The sequence below is a fragment of the Etheostoma cragini genome, chromosome 8, assembly GCF_013103735.1.
Source record: "Etheostoma cragini isolate CJK2018 chromosome 8, CSU_Ecrag_1.0, whole genome shotgun sequence".
Lineage (NCBI taxonomy): Eukaryota > Metazoa > Chordata > Actinopteri > Perciformes > Percidae > Etheostoma > Etheostoma cragini.
This window is the reverse complement of record NC_048414.1, coordinates 9,624,936-9,647,346: the sequence shown is the minus strand read 5'-3', so window position 1 is coordinate 9,647,346 and position 22,411 is coordinate 9,624,936. Positions and strand designations below refer to the sequence as shown.

The 22,411-nt window shown below is 40.2% G+C and overlaps 1 protein-coding gene across 11 annotated transcripts in view; it reads right to left on the bottom strand.

Annotated features, from left to right (window-relative positions):
* Positions 1–632: 632 nt before the first annotated feature.
* mef2aa (myocyte enhancer factor 2aa) overlaps positions 633–22,411 on the bottom strand; it is a 63,672-nt gene continuing 41,893 nt past the window's right edge. For 2 of the 11 annotated variants that reach the window (XM_034878803.1, XM_034878802.1), the window contains exons 4-12: positions 16,798–16,899; positions 16,566–16,700; positions 14,983–15,196; positions 11,332–11,373; positions 7,815–7,999; positions 6,366–6,389; positions 4,741–4,870; positions 4,460–4,583; positions 633–4,269 (exon numbers count right to left, since the gene is read on the bottom strand). In XM_034878803.1, the coding sequence (XP_034734694.1) occupies positions 3,933–4,269; positions 4,460–4,583; positions 4,741–4,870; positions 6,366–6,389; positions 7,815–7,999; positions 11,332–11,373; positions 14,983–15,196; positions 16,566–16,700; positions 16,798–16,899 (1,293 nt within the window). In that variant the 3' untranslated portion in view covers positions 633–3,932. Of the gene's footprint in view, positions 4,270–4,459; positions 4,584–4,740; positions 4,871–6,365; positions 6,390–7,814; positions 8,000–11,331; positions 11,374–14,982; positions 15,197–16,565; positions 16,701–16,767; positions 16,900–22,411 lie in introns of all 11 variants that reach the window. The other 9 variants (XM_034878804.1, XM_034878808.1, XM_034878805.1 and 6 more) reach the window with 9 other exon arrangements.

The following is a 22,411-nucleotide window of genomic DNA, read 5'->3' as shown; positions in this document are numbered from 1 at the left end:
CTCTTCTGTGCTGATTGTCATTGGTGTTGATGCATTGATTGGATAATATTAGAGTGCCTTCTGGTGGTGATATTGTGGACATACACGAAGTCGTTCTTCAAAACTGTTCTAAAAGGGATATGTCACTAGATGTCACCTGTAAAACATGGATCGATCTTGCTTGTATTTGATCTGTATACGCATTCATATTGTCCAAAAGAAGCAAAAAAACCTCAAATGCACGGTACAATTTTACGTTAGGCCTATACTATATAATTTAAGTAGACCGACCTACCACTAATAGTTTAGATGTAAATATTTTTATTTTATCATGTGTTAATAATAACTTTGCAGATCTTGAAGTTTACTTGTAAATAATCCAATTAAATAATCGGATACACTCGTAATGATAATGCTTTTTTGACTTTAACTTAATAAGATTTTAGAAGCAGGACTTTTGCTTGAAATGAAACGTGTTAACACTGTAGCATCCCCGTACCACTACTACTTTTATATAATTATTTAACACCATATTGCAGTTTGTAACACTGTGTGATGGACAAGGGCAGTGTAGGCTAGCTACTAGCTATTTCATGCAGTAAATAAAATGCAAATTCTAGACAAACTTCAAAGATGAATAGACATTGAGTTCCGATTGAGCATACACTGAGGTGTTTAATAAAGTTGACAGTTTCTACTGTTTGGGACTTCACAGGAGAACAAATTCTATGTAAGAGTTGTTTACTTCATTTTATACAGAATAAGAGAGATAATCTAAATTACACATTGAAAGCCAATATTTGTACTTTTGTGAATACAAATTTTGTACAACAATATCTACCATAGTATCTTAATTGTTTAATAAAAAGTTCACTTGAATATTTATTGTATGATTAAAATAAAACACATTTAAGGGAAAGAAATTGTAGATGAACTTAAAATCTCTTTCGATTTTGAAACAAATGATTTCATTATTGGCAACAAAGTCCAGCTTGTGCCGCCAAACGGTCCGAGCATTCAAACCGAAAACAGCTTCTTTAGTTAAGTGAATTATCAACTACAAACACATACCAAACACGTTTATAAAAGCCATGAAGCAAAGCGGTGTACTTTTACACAGCAAAGTGAAGAAAGTCCTTTACAAAGGTTCATTGATTACCATTTCCTTTCACATTCATCAGTTGTGCACAATTTGGACATGGACGAAAAGAGCAAAGTGTATCACAGTTCATTCACCGTGCATGTTCTTGTGCGGGTCTTTTCTGAGAAGAGACAGGTCTGGTCAAGTTTGAGCAATATCTTGCATTGGCTTTTTTTTAACCGAGAGAACATAAAAATAAAAATGGTATATATAATTTGTCTTTGGGATAAGGCATTTCCTAACCGTGCACATAGATATACAAACTACAAAATTCCCTGATATGTTATCAAGTGCTAAAATATGTGCTCAACTATGAGGTGGTGCTGCCATTACAGGCAGACTATTTTAGTTGTAGTCATTTATTATTGCTATTTTCACCTGCTGTGTTAAACTGGATTACATTATGGATTATTATACATTATGTAAAGTATATCAACCAATGTATATGAACATGAAGAGATTGCCCCAGGGTATTCGAATCAATCATTTCATAAAATGTTTAATGTGTAACTTGTAGTCCAGCAACCTGTGGCACTTCAGGATAACAGTCAATCCTCAGATGCTCTTCTTCCTGATGCTTTGTGGAATACATGCCACCTGTAATGACATCATATTCTGTATATTCTATTTATATATATATGTTGTGTGAATTGGAGCAAAAACTGCATAGATCGTTGTATATTGTCTAGTGAAAACTACCATGGAGCTGATGATGGGGCGGAGAAACCTCAGAAACACACACAAGATATGCTACGGCGAATGCAGAGTGATGCCTTTCCGCAAACATCTCATATAAATGTGTGCAATCCAGCGGTGAGATTGAAGTCATTGACAATGACATTGCGTTGTTGTTGTTGTAATAAATTAGCTGCTGAATTATTTGCGTCTGTGATGATGGAGAAGAAAAAAAGTCACAGCCCCTTTTTCCCCTCTCTGTCTCTGCACGGTGTGAAAACAGGGTCGCAACACTTTCAGCGTCACATGACTTTAACGCCTTCAGATTTTCACTTTTCTGTCTCTTAAGGTTCCAAGGCATATTGTAGTTTGCCTAGTAATAGGGAATTGATATAAGATTAAATGTCTGGGGCCAATTAAGGAAACACATGAGTATTTTTGTACATAATTATGACTGAATGTGATATTTACAACCACATATGAGCAGAGGCAAGATTAGTTTTGTGTGAGGCTCAGCAGCCATTTCTACTACGTTTATGTCTTCTGCTGTGATTCAATGAACCAATAACAGGATAGTGGAAAGGGGTTGAGAGATGGCATGTCTTTACAGTTGACAATAACAATAGTTTATTCTTCATTATGGGGCTGGGACCTTGGGTTTGAATGCTGGCAGTGTATTCAGCAGCTGCTGGTATACAACTACAATGGGAGGGAAGATACCCTGTTTCCCCTAGCCTTGTGGCTATCCTTCACAAATTTGAAAATAGTGGAACCTCAACCTCACAGCATTGTTATTACAATGTATTCAGGACATAACAGGTCATCACTAATAGAGAGAGAGAAAACAAATTGACTATCTGGAAGTAAAACACATGGGAGGTTATGTTGATAATTCAATTTAGAAGAGATTACAGTAAAAGGAACAAAATAGCAAATATTGAACAGTGAATGATGTACTTTTTAAGGGTCTATTCTTGTAAACTTGGCTGTAATCCACAAAAATATATTTTTCTTGAAAACGGTGGTCGTACAGTTCTTTCAGTATGTACTCACCCCCTGGTGATATATATTAAAGTCCCTATTTACACAACACAAGAAACTGTTTGGCTCAAATTATCAATTAAAACAAACAGAACAGCAAATTTTCATGGCTTTTGATATCGATTCAAGATCTGGTTCACACGACTTTACACTGTTTGCAAGAAAGCACAATAAAAATAAAACTATGATGAAAGAAATGGTGCATTTGAGTGAATTGTTAGGTAACTGTAGCAACTGTACAAAACGACACAAAAGAACAGCTTTGGCTTATATTACTGATGAACTGTTACACAAATGTGAACATGTTGATGTTCTCACCAGTTCAACTGGACAGGTTTGCATTATCTAAATTGCACATGTATATATATTCCACTCTTTTAAATTACAAAAATGAATCGTATGTCATTATTGCAATAAATCCTGTTGCTATTTTGTTTTAACCTTCAACAGTATTGTTTCATTTATTCACTAAAGTTGTCTCAACTGTTGCAATTATTTACTGTGTAATCAAAATGACTGTATATAGTCTTAATTAACTCTGTGTTCTCTGTATCTCCTGATCGACTGAATCAATAAATTACAAGAGGCCACTTGAGATAAAGGTATTGTGTGGTTACAGCATAATTTTAAAAGATAGTTCTTGCAGTGAACATCATATGTGAGGGTCCTCAGCCTGAAAGCAACACAACTTTCTCTGATTGTTTGCAATTTGCGAGCACAACAGCAATACAGCAACTACATGTAAGTGTCTGACTAGACCAGTGACTACAATAATCTACCGCCTATTGTTTAACAATATCCTTTGAACATCTTTCTTCTGCACACCTCATCTGAATTGCACGAAGTACCTGATACCACCTGCTTGTGCATATAATTCAGTCCAGCTTTTAAATCTCACTGTGTCAGTTTGAGAATTTACTTTTGATATGTCCTGACACGTCCTACAACATTTGCAACTCAGTCTTACAAATTGAAATGGAGTTGAATAATAGTATAATAATGATAGTTCTAAGGACCCTTGCTCTTTCTTTTATCTCCATGTCTAACCCCTCCCCCTCTCTGACTGGCTGGTGACTGGAGGCTTGATAGGGGCTCTTTATGTCACCCATGTGTCCATGCGCAAGCGCTTGACTGAGGGGCTCTCCCTGTCCTCAGAGCCAGGAGGGGGTCTGCCCAGTCCCAGCGGGGAGTGGAAGTCTGGCCGGTGGTCCTCACGATCACTGCCGTCGTAAGAGCTACAGGAGGAGCTGAGGCTGTCTGCAGGTGAACGTCCCAGAACGTCCTGTCGGCTGGACCCTTGCTGTGGTTGCTGAGAGGGGAAGCCAGATGGGGTGACACGCTCCCTTGGCGGCGAAATGGGCTCAGACTTGATATTTATGCTCTGGCTGGTGTTGATGGAGAGGTTGGAGCCCTGAGGTAGGTGACCTCCACCCCTGAAGAAAAGACAAGCATGATATTTTGTGTTCAGTCTAAAAAATGACAAATGCAAGGTGCAGAAATGTGAAGAAAAAAACAGGAATATGTAGATGTGTGATTCAGCATGATATCACAGTGCACAGTAGGTGTTGCTTTTATGTGAGGGTGTCTGGAGAGTGTGCCTTTGTTTGGAGGTGTGCAACTCACACCAAAGAATTAAGAGCTGCCTGGCCCAGTTGATGCTGTTGCCATGCCGACATGGAGCCCAGTGAGAGCCCAGGAGAGCCGAAGCCCTGTAGGGAAGAGATCTCTGCACTGCTCAGGGAGAACTCTGTAAAAAACAAAAGCAGCCACACACAGTGAGAACTCATTTCAGCTACAACACAATGTGCCACTGAGAAAAGAGCAAGAACCAAAAATGTGAAGTACAAATTGTCGTGGCTAAGGCGGTTGTTTTCAGTCTGAGGGGAAAGCCAGGCCAGACTCACCAGCAGGGTTGTAGGAGGTGGGCATGCCTGAGTAGACCAGCCCCTGTGGGGGTAAGCTGGGGGTGGTGACAGACACTACTGGAGTGGCCAGCGACTGGGTTGACTGGGAGCTGCTTATCCTCTGGGTATTCTGCCAGACACAAAACATAAACAAAGAAAAAGCATAAGCCCATCACCAGACCAACATCACGCTCTAATACTGTACAATGGACATATTTTCTTATGTTTATGACATTTAATTTAGAGCCTACACATTTTAATTTGGGATTTACTATACATTTTGTGGTAATCAGGGATATGAGTGTAATAACAAATACGGCAACTAGGTGGTGGTGTAGCTTCATGGAAGTCAATATTCTAATTCAGTGTTAGCTGTATTTTTTTATGGAAAGAAATTGGATAAGTACTTTTTTTCTGATAGTTTACTAAATATATGTGTATGTATATGACACACTGCATATATACTACTATATCTGCATATATATGTCATATAAAAAGGGTTACCATGGGCTTTCTAAGTGTACAATATTAAAAGATTTTAGTAATCACAAGAACCAACATGCAGCTACAGGCACAACAAATTATTCATCAGATTTACAACAATCTGCTTAACAAGTTTACTTTGTTAAACATGAACAAGAACACTGTTATAGGGATAGTGCAGGTTAGAAACGCCTTCCACAGCATTTATTGCCTGACCATTTAGAGTGTGAAAAATCAAAATGAGTCTAGTGATCAGTTTTGCTCAAATCAAATAAACAACTCTTAACTGAGAGAGTGCAAAGGAATAATCCCAGAGTGACGTACAGTAAAGCTCGAGTGGTTTTTAGTGCAGTGACCGGCATGCAGTCCACACAAACACACCTACAGAGCACGCTGTGATTATGCAGCCAACTATGCTGTGAGCTACAAATGTACACACTCCAACTCCACTAATAAAATACAGACAGTTTAGAACAATACTGTATCCCCAGAGTACAAAGGAATAAACATATGTGCAGCTGCCAGCGGTTACGTCTGAAGCGGCGTTGTATCATGATCTAGTTGATGGCTTCCTTGCATTGTTCCAACAGTCTCCAGCCAGATGACTTCACCAAACCCTCAAGTATCTCACAGCATGATGTCATTTAAAATGATGTAATCTCCTAAAAAATATTTAGATTTCTACCCAGCCTAATCCCTAACCTTTTCATTTTGTTATAACAATATAATGGTTTTAAAGAATACAACATTAATTAGCACGTAGCCCCCCCCTCCCCTCTCTCATTCTCACACACACACACACACACACACACACACATACACACACACACACACACACACACACACACACAAACACACACACACAAACACACATACACACACTCCTGGTGGTATATGACTAACATTGACGTGTTGGGTATAGAGGAGCCAATTTAACAGGCTGAGGCAATTTTCACAGGCCAAACCCAAAACATGCAGTGACAAAACGTTTTATTATTTTAATATTTTTTTCAAATCTATTATTGCTGGCAGTTCTAAGAGAGCCAATCTCCGGTTTGAGTACTGCCTTTAGTCTTGCATGTGTGATTACCGGAAGCATGTTCACATTTTAGCCATTTGCACAGGCATCTGTCAAAACTCACCAAATCCATTTCCTCCTCCTCCGACTGCCCTCAACAGAAGAGAAGAAGAGAGGGAGGGTTAAGGAAAAGAAACAGAGCGCCTGTAAATCGCCCTGTATAAGTGTGGATGACTTCTGCAGTCGTTGTGAAATCTCACACATTTTACGTCTATAGTCTGTTGTTTTACTCATGTACCAATCTGTCCAAAGCATAGGGACCTGATTAACTTGTCTTTAGCTTGTAAATGAGGAAGAAGAAGCAGTCAAATCCTGGACAAATTCCAGTGAAGTTAGAAACAGCAAGTACAGAATTTTCCTGGATATTGACTAACACTCATCTGATTCTAAATAACACTGCAATCATCTCATAGTCAACAGAAATTACACATGGGGTTTCTTTACCGGTACCAACAATGACTGCATGGTACTTAGTAAGAGTATTTCAAATCCTCCTTGTGCTGAAAGTGTAACCAGAAGCCCATCTTCCATCTTTTCTGTGCTGTGGGACATACTGTGACCAGGCCAAGGCTGTCTTAATACCCACACTCAATCAATAGCGGCAGGAAGACACGACAAGGGCGACAAGATATTATCTGGCTCACACCCTGGGCCCCTGATTAAGTCTTCATCTACACTCTGTCACACTGAGATGTGATTAATTTAATACCATTATGGCCTAATGACAGGCTGTCTGCAGACCTGCCACAGCCAGCGCCCTCCACAGCCTCCACCAGTGCAAAAGAACCTACCTGCCTCACCTCTTTCAGACCTCTTACTACACAACCTCTCCTGCTCTACCGATTCCACATGCCGACATGGTAACACACAGTTATTTAAAAATTGCTCCAGGCTAGTTGGATCTCCGCTAAGGAGGAGCATCCTCAGTAACACAAGGTTTATTTACCAAACACAATCATTTTCCTGGAGTGGCTCCTGTTGCTGGCAACACTGTCAGCACACAAAGTTGGAAATAGAATATTTGCTGGCTGCTGTCTAAAAGTCCCACACTTGTAGTTTTATTTTCAAAATGTTGATTTATGACCAGGGGAGTCTAGTTTAGCCGCAGGTGTTTGCTGTGGTCAGAGCGCTCCGCACCTTCAGTATTACAATTAGAGAGAGCCTTTCATTTAAATGTGAATACTAGCGTGCGAGTTATGACTAGGCTGCAGATTCTTGTCTCTGCCCAAGTGTTAACAGAGACTTTAAAAGAAGAATGCAGCACACGTAGAACGTTGCTTAGGTGTGGCCTGCACACTGTGAGTGAGTCCCACTAGGCAGATAAAGATTTAAACAGTCCTTTGCATGCTGCATTGATGGGATAATATCAAAAATGGTCGTGGCAAAATCACCAAACATTCTGCTATGAAAGTCTTGATGACACTAAACAAAGTTCTGGTTTGCCCTGCAGCAGAGGTACTTAAAGGTACTTGAGCTGGTGATGCTTGTGTGCAGTGGTGTGCTCCGTACTCACCAGTGGGGGCATCATCCCTTTGCTAGATGGAGGGATAACAACCCTCAGGTCTGGCTTGCGGCCTCCCATTCCCATGTTCCCTCCAGGGGGTGGTGGAGACTTGGTGGGCATGACTTTACCCAGGCCGTTGCCGCTGGGTGTGCTGAGGACGCCCGGAGAGCCCCTTGGGTTAACAAAACCGTTCCCTGTGAGGTACACAGCGACAGAAACACATCATCAAACTATGGACTGTGACTGACAACACTCCCAGTCATCAAGCAAAGCTCTCACACAGCGTTGTTTTCCAGCTTGCAGCAGCATGCAGCGCTAAGTGTTTCCAACCCTCTGGGAAGTTTTAATAGACTTGGATAATTATCCTGCACATTTACAAAAATAAAATGTCCATTTCAAAATTGATGAGCCTTTTATTTTTATTGTGAATGATTACATCAAAGTCAATTCTTTGCATCTTGGGAGGAGGAGCAGTTCACTGACAAATGTACTGTGACTGTTTAAAAGAAATAGCTGAAGCCATTAGAGTGGAATAAAAACAGTAAAAGATCTCTTGAAGATGTTGTTTTTAGACTGTGCACACAAAGTGAGACTCTTGATTCCACATTCACACTCTGATCGTTCATGTCATCGTCATTAGTCATATCCTTTTTTTGAAAAGTGATGAGTCCCCATCAACTTATTTTGAGAACTCTCATTCACCTCACTCCCGCTCTATTGCTGGACAACCATCCTATGCAAAGGCTCAATACTATCAGTGGTGTGGAGCTGACACAATTCTATTTGACACATACTTCAAGAAATGCAAAGACATTTCCACAGTGTTACATATAGGTGGTACAGTATGTAACACTTACTATGTCTTGCATTGATTCATGGTACAGTTTTTAGATACCGTACCATATTGTATACAATAATTTAATATACCGTACAAATGATTTTTTGAAATACCAGCCCCAAGAAATAGTATGTATTATAGTAGTATCTATGTGTTATGAGTATATTTGTGACTTAGATTACAAATGTAAGGATTGAAATAAAGCATTAAAATAATGCATTCTGAAGCACAACTACAGTGCCGAAAATGATCCCTTGCACATTGCTAGAACACTCTAAACTGCATTTACCTAGTATTTCGATTAATTCTTAAAAACAGGTTTTTCTTGTTTGCAATTGTAAAATTCTGTGTGACTTTTGATTTTGCAGATTCCACCAAATCCACATGAACAAAAATGGAGCAGTGACTTTTTCTGGGGTAAAATAAGTTTCCTTGATGTAAGCCCAAGTATAAAAACACATTTAATTTTACAATATATACATGTTAAAATCCTATAAAAAAGACAAGGGAAAGAAAAAATGAATGGCGTCAAGCACTGCATCAACAGATTACTAACACTTCAACAGGTTGTTGACTTCTCCATTGCGTTCAGTGTATCCCAGCAAAACACAAAGTGTGTGCACAATGAGCAGGCTCTTGCGTAGGAACACAATGAAACAATAGCCCCTCTGACGACAGATAAGGACAGCAACAATTCACGGTCAAATAAACAGTTATGAAGCCGACAATAGTATCTCACAGCTGAATCAACAGTATATACAAGCAGCAATCGCCGTTGGTTCTGGCTTTGATCATACGAGACTTGGCTGCTGCAAGACAACAATGTTTACAGAATTAGCGGAGTAAATGTCCAAAGCCCTAAAAATAGAAAACCTGATTAAAAGCAGTGAAGATGTCATTCAGTGGGAATGAGATGTTAGTGTAAAGGAATTGGTTGCAGCTTGGCAATATGGCAAGTTAAGATTTTCTGATAACAATCTGTACTTTATCAGAATTCTGCCTGAAACATAAAACATTTTCCATATTGTAGCAGGGAAAGCACAGGTTTAACTAATATCATTAACCATGGCTGCATCACAATATCTACTGCAGTAAGCCAAACCAGTAAACCAGCATGCACAATACCCTGGAACTGGTAAACCTGAATTTAATACAGCTGTTGTTTTAATGAATTACATCAGTGCTTTTTCTGCTACTGTATGATACTGTATGTCAGAATGTCTGCTGTGAAAAAAGCATTACATTAGGAAGTTTCTAACTATATAAAGAAAATTACAAATATTACAAGACAAATTCCTGTAACACTTACATTATAACATTATATGTATTTATTTTAAGGTTTAGTTTAAGGTTATTTCAGACTCTGAGTTAGATCCATAACAAGTCTTGTGCATTATCCTTTTTGGCGTTTTTAGTAAGAAATACAATCATATATTAGAGAAAAGAATAATAAATGTCTAATTTCATTGTGCGTAAAGCTGTTGCTGTAATATTAAGAAATCAATGCTGCATTTTGAATTATACAACGTGACTGAAACAAGAACGAACTCACCCTGTTTCTATAACATTTCAGCCATATGCTGTGTTCACTTCTATGCCAGCATTTGCTGGGCTGATAACAGAACGACACACTGGACACGTTGCCAGTGCATCACCGAGCAAAGCCAGAGAGCCATTGAGTGTTCTATTCACTGGCTAATTTACACTTAGATTAACCTATGTGACTCACATATTTTTGGAATCTAACTCTGATTATGATGACGTCTGATAAATCCCACACTTCTTTCAAATAATTGCCAAAACGTGAAGACAAGTCTGAACAAATACTCAGACCACAAAGTTCATTTTGAGCCAAGGTAACAGCCACAAGTTAAGACCCAGCCTTTCAGCATGGACGTTTCAGTGGGCTTTTATGATGTCTGCCCACATTCCATATTCAGACTTCTCTAACGGCTTGGTTGTGCCAATAAACCCTCTCTGACTGAAACCTGCGTGTGTTGAACGCTGTTTTAGTTTCTGTTCATTGTCCTGAATTATTAACACAGTTTGGGAAGGGGCATTACATAAGGCCTTGTGTTTACAACTGAAACATTCAGTTCATTTTAAGTTCAGGGTAAGAAAACACAGTGACTTATTGTGCCCAACGTCCTATGTGCATCAAGTTAAGAAAAATAGAAAATGTCTTGAAATAGATAATGTCTTATTGAATGAAAAGATATAATAGATGTGAATCAAAAACTGTTCTCTAATAATAGATGCCTCCCACAGTCCTGTTGTTGTATCTCAGAAAAAGAGCAGATAGATGTGCAGAAGGTGATTTGTAAAGAAAAGAGGCACATGGCAACCAGTGTCTTGTTGTTTTTTATACAGCACGGCTATGACTCATCATCATTCTCCAACTCTGAATACATGTTTCACATTCAATCAACCTTAAAAAAAAGAAAATAACGTTTTGAAAGTCAAATTTGCACCAACACAAACTTGTGTTTTACCATTAAACTAATATGGCTAGTACCTGATGTGATCTGCTAAAGCTACAAACATGTTTTAAGGTACATGTGTTTTAACAGCTTGCAATGCACCAATGTATATATATATGGATGTGTACAGCTTGCAGACACATTGCTCAAGAGCCATGTCTCTCTTAAATCCTCCCAGTTCACCACAACTTTCATTCTTAATGCTCACCAGTCAAGGGCCACAGCTTGTAATTAGGTGTAATTGTATGAGCTGTTGAAAGAAAAGGTCTAATTTAGAAGTGCAGAATATAAAATGAAACAAAGAAATTGTTTTTCTTTTGAAGGTGTGGTAGCTGAGCAGAGCCACTATCTGAACCAAAGACTAAACATGAACAACAATAGATGGCTTATTTTAGAAAGAACAACTGAAATTGTGTTTGCTAGGAAAATCTTGCCAATATTGTTCACTGTTTTGGTAAACATATGTATGTGTGTTTGCAAGTAAGGCAATTTTCACTATCAACTATTAAATAAATAATAACTCCTCCAGATCCCATAATTAAAACAGCTGCCATCATAACCCACATGAACCCAGAGGTTGTATGTGCAGTATACTGTACATATATTATCTGGTCACTTTGAAAGCCTTCTGCTGTGGTCATAGCTGCTACTTGTGAAAAATCATAGCTATGTCAGGAATGGTCATCTGACAGCGGGGTTGGAGAAGTTTCTCCACCCTGTAGTTTCTGCTGTTCTACACACTTGGTACAAACAACAGCTGCAGCATGCTCACACTGTGCCAAACGATGACACCCCCTGGCAGGGGATCCTAACTCTACCCCGACCCAGTACCACGCCCCAAACTTAAAACGCACCCAGCGCTCTCTCTATGTTGTAAACCAATCTGAGGCGCTCTTCATACTTTCTAATCAATACCTAGCCAAATATCACATTTTAAGCCTATATTCTTCTGGTAGTTTACAAGCTCTAAACATTAAGTATAGTACCATTTCCTAACAGCATACTACATTTAGAAATACTATATGGAGTATAACGAGCTAAGTGCCGAGGAAAGAGTTAAACTCCACCTGCCTTCGCCTCTCACACAGCACATTGCAGCCATGACAGGCTGTCCGGTCATTGTGTACTGAGGACTTAGTTGGATGTCATGGCCCGAATACCTAAAAGGTTATGCTGGTCTAGGCATCTTACAGACCCTCTCCAGCCTTAAAAGGGCTACCAGAGTAGTGGGGGGAAACAGATGCACCTGTCAATAGAGGGAAGGAAACAGGATGAGTGGGGGCTACATAGAGGTGACAAGTTTAAAGGAAACGCTGCATTTATTTACCTGCCAAAGCTAGTCAGACAGCTATTTGCCTCGCCTGGTTAAATTCAGGTTGGTTTCAAGCACAAACACCACACTGTGTGAATGCTGCTGAGCTATTCCCCATCTCTCACATATGCATTTAACAAGCATGTTATACATTGCCTCTGTTGCGAGGAGAAATACCTTTTTTCCCCTTCGCGTGCAGTGAAAATATAATCGGGCAAAGGCACTATCAGTCATTGATAGTGAAAACTGTCTTGAACCAATCACAGATGGATACGCAACTATCCAGCTCAGGTGCTAAGCAGGAGGCCTATTGGGCAGAGCTGCAGAGAGCTAATGAATCTCCCCGGGAGGACTAAGGCGCAGGGCTGGAGCCCATACCACTTGGCACCCAAAGGTCTGTGGTATCCAACATGCCACCTAATGAGATGTGATATGATTAACCATCTGCATCCTTCTGTAAGCTAGAAGAGCATGGGATGGAGATGCTAGACCAGACATGAAAAGTCATGTAGATCTATCTTCACAGCGCACAGACAGGGAGGCATATGGTCTCGCCAGGGTCCTAATGGTGGGAAAAATTTTAATATATGATTAAAGACAGCAACATCAAGCTGGGTTCAGCATGGTGTTTTGATTAGTTATTAAATTCAGAATTCCCCTCTGAGGACACACCTACAACAAATACGTATTCCTTTCATGGAAATCATCTACCTTAGATGATTTCTTCTACTTTCTCTATCTTAAAAGGAAAATGAAAACTTTACATGCTTTCAAGAGATACACTTAAATCAAGCACACAAGTATGCCACATGAGCCTGACCTCTAACTGTTTTTAACTGTTGAATTTACGCTGATCCAATATGAATCATAAAAAAAGAAAACCACTCAGATCGAGCGGTGAATAATGAGAAAGAGGAGTTATTGTGAAAACAGCCACTAAGTAAACCCCCTGTGTATGGGTAGGTGTCAGCCAGTTTTGATATGTGGTTAATTTTGAATGAGGCATTTCACACCTTGTTGCCTGTTCTTCTACTGTATGCAGTGTAGCTGAATTTTGCAAAAAAACATCTAGACTGACATCCTTACATAGACTGTAAATATATATGTAGTATATATACATATTATATTACAGGGTATATCACACACACAAACAACAGTTAAAGGTTGTAAGTATGACATGACTCCTTGACCTTAGGCCCCCTTACATCCAATCCCATTTTGAAAAAATAAAATACTCTATGTGCATCAGAGCCAAAAAACAACAACCTAGAAGTCACCTTAGGAATAACTAAGATTAGATGACAACACTGATACCAAACGCATATCTGTGCGCTAAGTATGAAGCCAAGAAGAGATAAGCCTAGCTTAACACAAAGAGTGGAAGAAAGAGAAAACAGCTAGCCTTTCTCCAACCAAAGTTTAAAAATCTAGCATCAGTTCTAAAGTGTTGTGGTTTTGCAGGGGTTACGGCCTGTACACTAAGGCCGGCTACACACTGGCTGCGTTGCAACAGCCAGGCCTTTCTGTTGCGTGGCAGCTGCGTGGATTTTTCTATGTCCGACACACCAGAAACGTGTCTGACGCGGCGCTGCTGCTGCTAGGTGACGTACAAAGTGGGCTATCTCGGGACATAGCACTCACAGATTCAAACTCTGAAAAATTGGTAAGTGGGCTTTCTGTTTATTTCAACAACTTTGTGTAGATGTAAAGAGCCCATAGTGTTATTATGTTGTTATTGTAGCCTATCCTATCTATATATAGACATGTATGCATATATTTCTACGGAAAATTAAAACGCTATTTCATTTATTTAGTTATTTATATTTGGATTACTCTTGTTCGAAAGGCGAAAGAGTTGCTAAACATAAAGATATAGCCTACTAATTTGATTAAAGCAAGACAATGTCGGCAGTAATGTTCTGTGTGACAGGTGCACTATTTGAAAATCACATTTTTTCTTTTTCTTTTTTTAAACATTTATATCTGAATTGTTGTCAAAACCTAGAGACTTTCACACATCAACATGTAATTTATTAAATGTTTTTGAGCTGACACACTCCAGTGTGTAGTCGGCCTAACTATTTCTTGGCTGGGTGAAGTAACTCTCTGTAGTTTTACAATCACTGTGAATGTGTGTATATATATGCTGTATATAATTGTGTTGTTGTTGATGTTTTAATGTGTTAAATGAGCTTTGGGGGAATTGTTGTTGTGTTATTTTTAGCATTGCAGAGAACAGGCTAGCTGTTTCCACCTGATCCTATGTAATTAAATGCAATTTCCCACTGCAGGATTAATAAAGCTCTAGCTTTTATGATATACTAGGCTAATGTCCTCCTGGTTGACTAGCATCAATTCTCACCAGAATTGTCAAATTGCTCTACAAACACAACAATCATTTTTTTAAGATTAATTAGAAAGGTGATATAATAAAATACAAATACACACAAAGGGGCTTTAATCAACTAAATAAATCCTGTTCTGAGTGGTCTGGATCATCCTCTGTACAACAGTGACCATTTAGGGTTGGGGTTGCTTTCTACCAACCTGCATTGGTGGCCCTCTGGGGTCCTCCACTTGAGCCCACATTCCTGTGCAGAGAGGCCTGTGGAGGGGACAGCATCCCACTGTCGCTCAAAGAGGCCGCAGCTGCTGCCAGGGCTTGGCTGCCCAGAGTCCCTCCTGGCTGGTACATGGCATTAGGATTGGATACGGGCACTGCCACATGCATGGAGAAGTTCTGCTGAGGCAATGCTGTGGGCTAAAAGAAGGAGACAAACACACACAGAGGTTTACACACAAACACAGTCAAAACCACTCAAAGGTTTAATGCTGAGTCAGATGATCAGTGGTTGTCATGGCATCATTCACAGAGAGCTACCCTTGGTGTGTTTCAATAAACAAGGATATCCTGTGCATTTTAAACTCGGCAGCTGAATGATAACAAAATACTGAAACACTTCTGCCCCACGTCAGAAGGGCTATTGAGTGACACCACACTGTATAACCGTAAAAAAAAGTGTATTCTCATCAATACATCATGATACATGCAGAAAACACACAACTCTTCAGTTCAACACAGACAAACTAAAAACATGCATTCAGGTGATCACTTTGGCATTGCAGCAGTCAGCACTAGAGACGTACTTTTGTCTTTTGAAACACGTGTTTCTCAGCACAGCAGAGAGGAGTGGCGGAGATTCACAACTACAGGAATCGTGACTCACTTGCATTTACCTACAAAGTGCTGACTGTGCAGAGCGTAAGTGAGAATCACAGGTGGCAGTGAGAACGTTTCATCATAGCATTATCCAGTGAGCCATTTGGGTGTTATCGTTAGTTTGTTAATGGCAAAGTGAGGTTCTTCATGTCAGGAACATAGAGAAAACGACTGCTTAGTAAGCACTATGTTCTTGCACATTTCTAATATTGTCACGCATGATAAGATCACAAAAGATTTGTGGTATTTTAGAGGGTGAGCCAGTGTGGTACTTGATGAAGGAGAGGGAAGATGCTAAATGATAGTGTAGTGTAAGTGTGCAACTGGAGCTGTTTGGGAGTAGGAGATATTTTATGCTAGAATGCACTGAGAGAGAGGTAATACAAAGATTGGAAAAGGAAACATTACATTAATAAGGAACTGTGAAACAAAAAATGTAATTCGTTTTTTGTTACGTTATGAGATAAAAATTAGGTTCAAGATGGAAAGAAACCCCAAGCTTTAATCAAAGAACGTGGACATCTTTATGATAAACACTCACAAGTATTTACTGTGCATTCCTGATGTGTTTAAATAGCGACTGCTGTTTAATTTATGATAACACGACTATGATAGTAGGGTGGAATCTTTCTAGCAGAAGCATGCAACATTTCACCTGTTCACATGAAATGTGATCTTATCAGGGCGGGCCAAAATATCAGTTGCAAAACAAATCAACATAACTAAAACAAATGCACACCCAGTAAAGGGGACATTAATCTTAAGATAGTAAGATTCTGTAGTAGTTCTGAAAGAAGTTGACAGAGGTTCTGGGGGGGGTAACAAAAAGAGGAAAAAGTTAAATGAAAAAAAGAGTGAAAATCCTTTGTGCCACAAAGCCAAGCAAAAATGTTGCATTGACAGTACTTACGATTTTATGATTTCTCATCATATTATCAAACTCCTCATTAATTTTTTTATACTTTTCTTCTGTGTGAGGAGTGAGGACATATGAGGCATCGGGGTCCGGGCTATCACAACCTCTGTGTTCTTTCTTGTTTAGCGCCTGTAGTGAACATCAACATAAAGACAGGAATCAACACAAAACAGCAGGGAACAAAGGAAGTACTTACACCACAGCGCTTGTACATTAAATCACTCTCTTCGTTTAGTTTGCCGAAATGGTCGTCCATGAGGGGGCTGTGCCCAAAACAGTCTTCAGGATCAGGACTAGCACAGTCATTATGGCCTTTGTTTCTCAATTTCTGAAAGGAAATTGCACAATTGAAAAGAAACAATATAGTTGTTCAATAGTCATATTTGTTTGTTACCTAACATGTACTACTGGAAACATAAATCAAACATTTACAAAAATCCACATTTCCTGTATGACTGTCCTTCAGTTTATTTCTTTTGTTGGAGTACAACATGACTGCATGAAAAGCTGAGTTGCTACACAAATGCTAGGCTAAACTGTAGTTCAACACAAGGCTCTGCACCAAGGGGAAACTGAAATGTCACTACTTTCACCCTTCAGAAGTGTTCAGAGAAACAAAATATTGTCCTCCCCCTGCTTCTTTCTTTCTTTCTCTTACTCCCCTCTCCATGCATCTAACCTTCTTGGTTCTTTCTTCCCTCACTGCAAGCGTGTGTTTGAATTTTTCATTATGTTTCAGTTATCATAAACCACCCAGCTGGAAGAAACCCCTGCATAAGAAGATCATACGCCAGAGTACTTTACAGTAAGGCTGTCGCAAGATTTAATTCCATATGGTTGTCACTCGTGGAATTCTTTCAAAGTTAATGCATATGGGGAATAAATTGGATCAAATGTGGTCAAAGATGCTGATTTGAGCATGAAATTGAGCAATTACTGTAAAACCAAAGCGCTCATAACTACATAGGGTGGTGTGTTGTGGTGTTATAAAGAGCCTATTCTAACTGTGAAAACAAAAAACGTGTCATACAACTAAACAAATACTGTAAATGCAACACTGCGCTCTTTCGCTCACTTTCATACAGACTGTTCTCTGCTCCTCATTACATCTCTGAATAGCGGTGTTAACAAGACTTGCTGACAGCATGTGACAGCATGTGATATCAAGACAGTGTACATCAAAACATGATTTATGTGTGGTTCTCAAGGTTCCTTTATCAGACTACTGCAGGTCCACAGCAGCGCTAACCCTGTCTGTGGGCTGCCTCGGATGCTTGTGTCTACAGGAAGGTCACTGACTCCTGTGGATGCAGGGGTCAGAGTGTGACCCAGAGGAGAGGAACCTACACACACTAATGAGACCTTACTTTCTGTTTCGGGTCCTCATCACCCAAGTAAGTGGAAAATGTGTGTGTGTGTGTGTGTGTGTGTGTATGTGTGTGTAAGAGAAAAAAAAGTGAGACTGTAGGTATATGAGGGATTGTGGTGCATACATGTGTGTGTGTGTGTGTTTGTGTGATTGTGTGTGTGTGTGTGTGTGTGTGTGTGTGTGTGTTTGTGCAAGGAGGGCGGGGGGTAATTCTACAGCTGCTACATCCTCTGACAGCAATGTAACAGTACGTTTAGGTCTGTGCAGGCAATGCGGCTAACCCAACACTACTCACCACAACCTCAGTGTAAGTGACGCTTCCTAAAACCTGTGCTATGGCTTTATGAGCATAATATCATATAATAATTATCATTAAACCAGATGATTCCTCACTGCTCACTCCATCCCCATGCATTCATAGTATGCATACAATTTCTGAGGGATGTACATTTTGGGGCACAGGAACAATGTTAATCAACAGAAATATGACTTGCAGTGCCCAGAAATAGGGAAGTTCAGAAAAGCACCCATATCTTTTAAAACATAAGTGTCCACAATGCCCAAAAGAGAGCAAAAAAGAGAGAACGAAAGAAGCCCTTTGGGCAATGAATGGCCATCACTGTACCACAGATGCAATATTGTTTGGTGCAGTACAGAGCAGTGACATTCTTCTCATTCTAAGAAAACGCCTTGCTGGTTCATTTCCTGTTTACTGAACAAGCCCTCTTTAGTTAGGGTCTTGAAAGGCCTGTGTTTACTGGGGTTAAACTATGCACTTTCTCCACCAGTGAGTCAAAGATCTGATCTCAACCTGCAAATTTAGGTTCCAACCTGCTCATTATGGGAATATCTTGGTCAAACTATTCCAATTGGCCAACGATGGGCTGGGCTGCCCTACTTTCCAACAAGCCTGGCCAGCCTTTGGTATGCCACACCTACTGGCCCAAGCCATTTAGGGAGGGGTTGCAGCAGCACAGTGGGTAAGCAGGAACCAGATAGTGGCGGACAAGTGTAGGCAGCAATAAGATCTGTTCCATGATGCATTTCATGAATCAGTACAATATATTTTATCTTTTAAAAAGTGCACTGAATGTAAAGTGTATGGAGGCGATTTGATGTGCAAGAGTCTCTGTGGAGTTCTAATGCATATAACATTGAAGGCCTGGGAAAGTATTGCTGTAATTCTTTGTTAAATGACTTGGCATGTTTTAGGGTGTCCCACAGACGCTGCCCACAGCTCCCAGTAAATGGATCACTAAATAACCACATGGCCTAACAGGTGTCCCTCTTCCAAACACCTGTCAAGACCTGGCTCCCCACACTGGCCAATCAGAGGCAGCCACACAGAGATATGTCCGTAGAAGGGACCACATGGAGCCCTGAAGGCCACCCGACCCCATATCAACTTTGCTCTTACATACACAGACACTTCAGTGTTCTGACCTAGAAAAGGGGAAAACTTATTAGACAATCTGAATGCCAAAAAAAAGATAATGTTTTTTCTTGAATTATGAATAGTTTGATAAAAAGCAATTTTTAATGCCTCAAAATGTTTAATCAACTTAGGGGCTTTGTAGTTGTGAAAGTAAAGTTGGCGGGATGTGAATACAGCTGAGGTTGGGATTTCCAGTAGCATTTCTGAAGAAAGATATGGGCTGTTTGTTCCAGGAGGGGGGCTGGAGAAAGTATGGACAAGGGAACTTGTGTAATCTATTCACAAGGTCCTGAGAGGCTCACAAAGATGAGTGGGAACAAGGCCAGTTGCTATTTTCTCACAGCAGTCCAAACCTGTATTGATAGAAATTTGGCTCTTCAAATAAAAACGAGACTGAGTAGCTGACGTCAAACCAACTGGGCACCATTGTCTGAGCGTGCATGTATGTGTGGACATCAGTTTGCTGTGTGATACTTGACCTTCTTTTAAAAACATTTTCCATTGCAGGAGGCCTTGAAGCTTCCTTATCCTGAAAAAAACATATATCCACCATCTCCACCTGAGCCCTGACTATTAACCTAGCTGTAACCATGGAGAACATTCAGCAAAGTAATTGCCTCTCCAGATTTGCACTAAATGTTCACAACAAAAAGCTATAGTGCAGTGAAATACAAACTTGCTTACCACTTTGTTTTGATATCAATGGGAATTCATTTTTAATGCATTTCTACCAAATGAGTACATTAAGATCAGCAATGAAAATAAACATATTTAGATAGCTCAATTCTGGACCTTAGATTTACTTTAAAGCCTTGGAGTTACATTTTTTACTGCAAAATAGAAGTAAACACTATTCCGTGGATTAAAAATAAAATTAAAACCGTTGCATAAGCCACCTACATTACCTGTTTCTTGAGAAGTACTTTCAGTGAAATGGGCACAAGCAACATAGTCGGCTATTGCAAGTCATGGAAAACAATCTCACTCTGATGTTCTACCTCTCTTTTGTCACGAGAGCTTTCTGTATGTAACTTATTCATGTACTGTACAGTACTGTACGTGAATAGAAGCAGGGTGAAAGGAGATAGAGAGTGGTTCAGTATAAAAGCTGAACTTCAAAATTGTGGGGGAGATGGCTGAAAGGAAGGCATGAAGAGGCTGCTTCTTCCACTGTGCCTGAATCACAGCAGCTTTTACTACTGGTAGAGCACCACCTGACCCATGGCTGGTGCACCACTGCTCTGATTAAAGCCCCCTTTAACAGCAACACAGCTTGTCATGTAATGGCCAAACAGCAGGAAATTACACAAAATGATCCAAAAGCGGAGTGCAACATGAATGTTTAATGCATGTTGTGTTTATTCCAGCTTTCCCTAAAGTGCATATTTGTAACCGTTTTTTGTGCGGCGGTCTCCGCTCACCTCATTTCAGCCGGGTCTCCCAGCCTTTCGCCCTGCAGTGCTGTGAATTAGCCCTTGTGACCGCCGCTACAGTAAGCAAGGCGTGCTAATCCTCATGACATAACCATTGTGTCCAGGCCGTTCCATCTAATGTGCTTATCAAAGGGCTTCTTTGAGTGTGAACGCACTAGGAAATCAGCATGGGGAGACGGCTGATAGGAAGGCTTTTATCTGTTAAGAAATATTTCTGCTCTTATATAACATCTTAAGAGACTTTCTCTACCATCATGTTCCCTTTCCCCTGTGGTGCTGTAGTCTTCACTTGAGGGGAATAAAAGCCTCTTCTTTTGGTTGATCTGAAGACACTATTTGCCATGGACCTGCACTCGGTTACTGTAATGTACAAATCCTTCTTCCCGCTCTTTATTTTCCAGCACATATTGTGAGTCGGGAGTGAGGGGCTATTAGATAAGGAGACCTCTGTAATTCCCAGACATATCTTGTTTAATCTCATGACCATTACACATTACTGACTGATATGAGGATATGAGGCTGGATTCATGTCCTTCCTGTGGCTCACTCTATTGTCTAGTTACACAGTGGACAGGAAGAACAGTGGGAGGGAGCAACTCGATTGTCTGCATCTTATTTTGATATTGTTGTCTTGAAACTGTATTTGTGGGACCTGACACTGCAATGGCCTGGTAGACCACAATGAACTGGTAGCTCAAAGTCTGGTAGTGCAACACTAATCCAAAGTGTGTCATGCTCACTAAACCTAAACCAGCAATAGATACATACAAGAACAAACTAATCATATTCTATATTGTATACTGCAGATAAGTACCTGCAATTAACAGACTAGATTGCCAATTAAAAAAAGCCCGCCCATCCATTTTACTGAAGAAGAGGCAATAACAGTGCAGTGAGCAGTCCCTTCAGAGTGTTCTGCTCTGAGACTGTAGTGAATGACTGATGTGACAAAGCTATTAGCCGCCACAGTCAGAGTGAACAGTCTCAATCAGCGGACTGTATATTTTCAGTATAGACAAGAGGGAATTAAACTACAAATTGAGAATAAAGGCAAATCAATGTCATCATTATCTACAGATTTAAAAGAATGAGAACATTCTCTGTTCCAGGTCCATATAAAAAAAAGTGACACATATTACAAACTGATGAAAAGGAATTAAAATCCAGATGAAAACATTAACATACAGATCATTGAAAATCTTTTGAAATGTTTTTTACTCTCTCTCTCTCTCTCTCTCTCTCTCTCTCTCTCTCTCTCTCTCTCTCTCTCTCTCTCTCTCTCTCGGTCATTGAGTGGATCATTATCTGGCAGGGCCCTTGAAACTATACCCCCAACCCTGAACTCCCATTCCTGCTTGCCTCTAAAATATTCATAAGGACAATTAGGAGTTCCGATAAGGCGAGTACGGAGGGCTGGGGGGCGTGTGGCAGAGAGGGCAGGATGTGCCAGCAGGACGTCTGTTCTGCAACACTCTATACCCGGACCACAGACCTGTCCTCATCAATCTGAGACACAGCAGCCTCCCTCTTTGCCCCCAGTCAGGCCAAGCAGTCAGGGGAAGGTGGCACAGTGCCAGCTAACCCCCAGCCATCACCTCTCTCC